The 5990-nt window shown below is 46.3% G+C and overlaps 1 protein-coding gene across 1 annotated transcript in view; it reads right to left on the bottom strand.

Annotated features, from left to right (window-relative positions):
- Positions 1-254, bottom strand: part of CCDC117 (coiled-coil domain containing 117) — a 14145-nt gene extending 13891 nt beyond the window's left edge. Inside the window, exon 1 of the mRNA XM_013007881.2 lies at positions 95-254. Within this exon, the coding sequence (XP_012863335.1) occupies positions 95-254 (160 nt within the window). The remainder of the gene's footprint in view (positions 1-94) is intronic.
- Between the last annotated feature and the right edge of the window lie 5736 nt (positions 255-5990).

Below are 5990 nucleotides of genomic sequence, written 5' to 3'. Positions count from 1 at the left end.
CGACTGCCGAGAGGCGCCCGCTGCGGAGCCTGCTCCGGGCCCCACGTCACGCCTTCTAGAACCCTCCACCTCAGGCCGCCCCGCCCCGACGCACGCCGGGACTTGTTGTGCGGAGGCCCGCGGCCGCGAGGGCCGCTGGGAGTTGGAGTTTTGCGGACTACAACCAAGATGGCTGCCGCTCGGCCTGCCAACTGCCCTTGGCGGAAGGCTCTGGGGGACCTGCCATCGGGCCTGGCTTGTGGCAAGTGCTTCATTGGAATCCTCACCCCGTAAGCTATGTAAAATCTTGACCTCAGTGTCTTCAGTAGTAAACCCCGAGTAAGAATAAAACTCTAAAGAACTCATGACTCACAGGTACCCCAAAGGGCCGGGTAGAATTGCTCACGGGCGTGTCCGAGGCCTTGACTCTGGGAGTGAACCCCTCGCCTCTGTTGGAGGCACCGGTGGTTTCGAGTGCGGACCTTGTGAAGACCAGCCCATGGTGTCAACCCTACGCTACCAGACTAGGGCAGCGTGTTCTCTCATTATAGATCAACTATTAGTTCCTCCTGTGTTTTAACATAAACGAAGTTGTTAATGCCTAAGGGAACAGCGTAGAAAGTCATTAACAACCTTGTAACAACCGTGTAAGAGTACTGGTAAACCTTCCAGCCTCTGCCTGGGACATTCAGCAGCATCTCCCACACGGGCTTGGGAGACAGGAATTGCTGGATCCAATCACTGATTGGGTTTGGAGGACTGGGGGATGATTTTCCGGGTTCTTGCTCCTCATGCCAAAGGAATTCACGTGGCAGAAGCACTTTTGTAAGTCCAAGTGACTTTCATGAGGAAATGGGAAGTTTCGGGTAATACAGTCTGAGATAGCACATGCTATCCCTGGAGAGCATTCAAGGCCGCAGGGGGCACCACTGAGAGTTTGCAACCGAAAATGGCATGGGGGAGGGGAGGCGGTTTCAAAAAAAAAACACGTGGAAAATGGCCTCCTGCATATCAGATATTTACATGACGATTCATAACAGTAGCAAAGTTACAACAAAAATAATTTTATGGTTTGGGGCAGGGGTCCTCAACTATGGCCCTCAGGCCACATGCAACCCGCCAAGGACATTTATCCATCCCGCCGGGTGTTTTTGCCCCCTTTGTTTTTTTACTTCAAAATAAGATATGTGCAGTGTGCATAGGAATTTGTTCATAGTTTTGTTTGTTTTAACTATAGTCCAGCTCTCCAATGGTCTGAGGACAGTGAACTGGCCCCTGTTTAAAAAGTTTGAGGACCCCTGGTTTGGGGGGGTTCACCACAACATGAGGAACTGTATTAAAGGGTCACAGCATTAGGAATGTTGAGAACCACTGTATTAGAAGATTTTACGAGATTGATCAGGGCAGGATTCCTGACCAAGGCAGGGTATGACTCCTGATGCTATTGTGGCAGTTCCCATCAAGGACACACCCAGCCAAGCCCCTAAGGAAGATTGCCCCTCCCTAGGCTGGCCCGGGCGGTACAGGTATCCACTTTGCTGTGCACTCTATCTCAGGGTAATACTGTTCACAGCCCTGATTAGGTGATCAGAAGGAATTCAATGGGAGTGCAATCTATCTGTTGTTGTTGTTGTTAGGTGCCCTCCAGTCAATTCCCACTCAGCATTGGTATGTAAAACAGAACAAAACACTGCTCAGTCCTGTGACACCCTCCAATTGTTTTTATGTTTGAGCCCATCAGTTAGCCACTGTGTAGATCCATCTTGTTGAAGGTTTTCCTCTTTTTCTTTGACCCCCACTACTTTACCAAGCATGATGTCCTTCTCCAGGGACGGCTCTCTCTCGTGATGCTGTAAGCTAACAGATGTAACCTAACCACCAGAACCCTCAAAGTTCCCATTTAGAGTGTTTATTAGCCAGCGCCAGTGGCTGTGGGAGGACCAAACGTCTCTCAAACCCCAGCAGCCCCTCACCATGGCAACGGGTGAGCTTATCAAGGTGAACACCACAGCCCGGATGACCAAGTGGTAGGTCTGGGTTACTTCTACACGGCTGTGCAAGTGAGTTACAGAAGCCAAAGCAAGCATCCGTTTCCAGAACTGAGTGGGGCACATCCGGGAACAATCAAGATTGTGAAGGACATTCTGATCACACAGTACATTCTGAGAACATAGGCGGGGGTGGGGTCAGGAGGAGTTTTAAACAATTTTAAAATGGCGTTCCTTATGTCGAGCCAGCTTCAGCCTCGACATCATGTCCAAAGTATGTAAGACATCTATCTGTCTCTGAGGAACATTCTGGTTGTACTTCTTCCAAGACTTGTTTGTTCTTCTGGCGGTCCATAATACTTTCAATATTCTTCACCAGCACTATCGTTCGAATGCATCAATTCTTATTTTGTCTTCTTTATCCAATGTCCAACTTTCACATGCATTTAAGAAAATGAAAGTACCATGGCTTGGGGCAGGTACACTTTAGTCCTCAAAGTAACATCTTTGCTTTTCAACACTTTAAAAGAGGTCTTGTATAGCAGATGTACCCAATGAAAGGCATCTTTTGATCTCTTGACTGCTGCTTCTGTAGCAGGGGACAGGGGATTGTCCCTCCCATGCCTGCAAAGGCCCCCACAGAGGAGGTTGGAAAGAAATCAGGCAACCATTAGACACCTATGAAGACCCCAAACTGAGCATGTTCATACTCAAGCCCCGAGCCAGGTGGGAGGTACACCTGGGTAGGCCAAACTAGGCCCAGACTCATGATATCACCCAGGTGGGCTTAACTTGGCCAATGAGGGCCACGTTAATACCTTCAACCACACCCAATACCTTCAACCACAACTTCCCCCAGCCAGGGGGTGGGCTAGAATAAAGGCAGGGAGCACACTCTGGGATGCTCTCTTGCCCTCTCAATCTCTGGCCTCTGCTCTCTCTTACTCTGCTCTTAGTCAGACAGGTGGAGGATGAGGGTCTCTCTCCCCCCCTCGGGGCACACATGCTTATTAACCACCTGAGACATGCCGATGACACAGTTTTGCTTGCTGAAAGTGGGGAGGACTAGAAGCATTTGCTGATGAAGATCAAGGATTGCAGTCTTCATTATGGATTGTAGCTCAATGTAAAGAAATTAAGAATCTTTACAATTGGACCAATGGGCAACATCATGATAAATGGATAAAAGATTCATCTTGTTTGGATCCACAATCAGTGCTCATGGAAACAGCAATCAAGAGATCAAAAGGTGTGTTGCATTGGGTAAATCTGCACAAGACCTCTTCAGGGTATTGAAGAGCAAGGATGTCAGTTTGAGGTCTAAGGTTTGCCTGACCCATGCCATGGTATTTTCCATTGCCTCATATGCATGTGAAAGTTTGACAATGTGTAAAAAAGACATAAGAAGAATTGATGCATTTGAATTGTGGTGCTTCAGAAGGATATTAAAAGTACCATGGACTGCCAATAGGACAAACCAATCTGTCTTGGAAGAAGTACAGCCAGAGTGCTCCTTAGAGGCAAGGATGGTGAGGTCTTGTCTTACATATTTTGGACATGTTGTCAACAGAGACCAGTCCCTGGAGAAGGACATCATGTTAGGTAGGGTCGAGGGAGAGTAAAGGAGAGGAAGACCCTCAAGGAGATGGGTTGACACAGTGGCTTCAACAAGGGGCCCAGCCATCAGGACAGTTGTGAGGATGGTCCGGGACAGGGCAGTATTTCGTTCTGTTGTGCATCCAGTCGCTATGGTTTGGAGTCAACTCAAGAGCACCTTACAGCCACAGCAATACGGAAACAACACTAGTGAGGTAAACACACCGTAGAATCATCAGTCATGGGCAGCACTGACCCGGGTAAAAAACAGGAATGGAAACAGGAAGCACGGGATAAAGCAGAACAAGCTATGTAACATTGCAGGGATTGCAACCAATGCCATGACATAGAATACGTGTCCGTTGTTGATGGGGAAACTAATCTCTTACCTTCACCCAATTCACAATAAAATGTCATTTTAAAAAATTGTGTGATTGTAGTGATGGTTGCATAGCTCTTTGAATATGTTGAAACCATTGAACTATGTGATTATGTGAATTATATGTCAATAAACTGAAAGAAATTTAATGGAAAGAAGAGTTATGATGGATATATTTACAACAATCACACACACACAAGTAGCTGCAGAGGCTACTTATGTACAAGTACTTCATGGGATTTGCTTCCTTGGTTTGGAGGGGGTTTTTTTGTTGTTGTTTTTTTTATCATTTTATTAGAAGCTCATACAACTCTTATCACAATCCATACACACATCAATTGTGTAAATACATTTGTACATTCACTGCCCTTGTTATTCTCAAAACATTTGCTCTCCACTTAAGCCCCCAGCATCAGGTCCTCATTTTTCCCCCTCCCTCCCCGCGGCCCCCTCCATCATGAGCCCTTGATAATTTATAAATTATTATTTTGTCATATCTTGCCCTGTCTGACGTCTCCCTTCACCCACTTTTTGGTTGTCCGTCCCCCAGGGAGGAGGTCACATGCAGATTGGCTTGTAATTGGCTCCCCCCTTCCAACCCACTCTCCCTCCACCCTCCCAGCATCGCCATTCACACCACTAGTCCTGAAGGGATCATCCGCCCTGGATTCTCTGTGTTTTCAGTTCCTATCTGTACCAGCGTACATCCTCTGGTCTAGCCAGGTTTGTAAGGTAGAATTGGGATCATGATAGTGGGGGAGGAGGAAGCATGTAGGAACTAGAGAAAAGTTGTATTTTTCATCGTTGCTGCATCGCACCCTGACTGACTCATCTCCTCCCTGAGACTCTTCTGTAACGGGATGTCCAGTGGCCTACAAATGGGCTTTGGGTCTCCACTCCGCACTCCCCCACTCATTCACAATTATATGACTTTTTGTTCTGCTGATGCCTGATACCTGGTCCCTTCAACACCTCGTGATCGCACAGGCTGGTGTGCTTCTTCCATGTGGGCTTTGTGGTTTGGAGGTTTGAGGTCATGATCATAAGACATCCCAGTTAGTCTAATGTGTTTAGGGTTTCTGTTCTACCTCCTAGATTGTCATGTGGTGCCTGGGGTCTTAGAAGCTTGCAAGCAGTCATCTAGGGCACAACAATTGTTCTCTATGCACCTGAACCATGAGAGGAAGAAGGAGAGTCAGTAACATGTGACTAATTTTCTTCATGAGCCACTTTCTTCTTTGCCATGAGACAGAAGAGCTGAGGTAACTTGGCTCCCATTACTAAACATTCTGATCCAAGATTCCATAGAATTCTGAACAAGAGGGGAGAAATGCAGAATAGAGCCATGGAGGCTAGATAAACCCTTGAAATTATTGCCTGTGAGTCGGAATAGACTAGATGGCAGGAAGAAACCAAAAATATCCCATGAAATCTTCTGAAAACTGACTAACAGTTTATCTTATAGAAATAAGTCATCCTTGAGCATGATGTGTTTAAAGTGGATTCCGAGTCACGGTAACTCTATATAGGGTTTCTGAGGCTGCAAACCTTTACACGAGCAGACAGCCTCATCTTTCTCCTATAGAGCAGCTGGTTGGTTGGAATCACCAACCTGTCGGTTAGCAGTCCAGTGCTTACCTGATCTACATGGGATCCAATTGAACAACAGTGCCTCAAAAGATTAATTAGGAGCCTTAAGAGGGCAGTGAGTTCATGTCAATGAGGGATGAACAACCGAGAAGCTGAGGGTGAGAATAGCTATATATCTTAATATAATCAATGTCTCTAAACTGTACATGTAGAACCTTGTATTGGTGTGTGTTTGGCTGTATGTATTTTCTCTTTTTAAAGTAAATCATTTTATTGGGGGCTCATACAACTCTTATCACAAGACACATACATCCATTGTGTCAAACACTCCTGTATATTTGTTTCCCTCATCATTCTCAATACACTTGCTTTCTACTTGACTTCCTGGTATCCGCTTGAGGTAGTTAGTTTATTGTGCCAACCTGGCCAATAAACACATGTGGGGTTAATTGAAGGGC

The sequence above is a fragment of the Echinops telfairi genome, unplaced genomic scaffold, assembly GCF_000313985.2.
Source record: "Echinops telfairi isolate 266 unplaced genomic scaffold, ASM31398v2 ScPeMD7_29;HRSCAF=101, whole genome shotgun sequence".
In the NCBI taxonomy this organism is placed as follows: Eukaryota; Metazoa; Chordata; class Mammalia; order Afrosoricida; family Tenrecidae; genus Echinops; species Echinops telfairi.
This window is presented reverse-complemented; position numbering and strand designations above follow the sequence as displayed.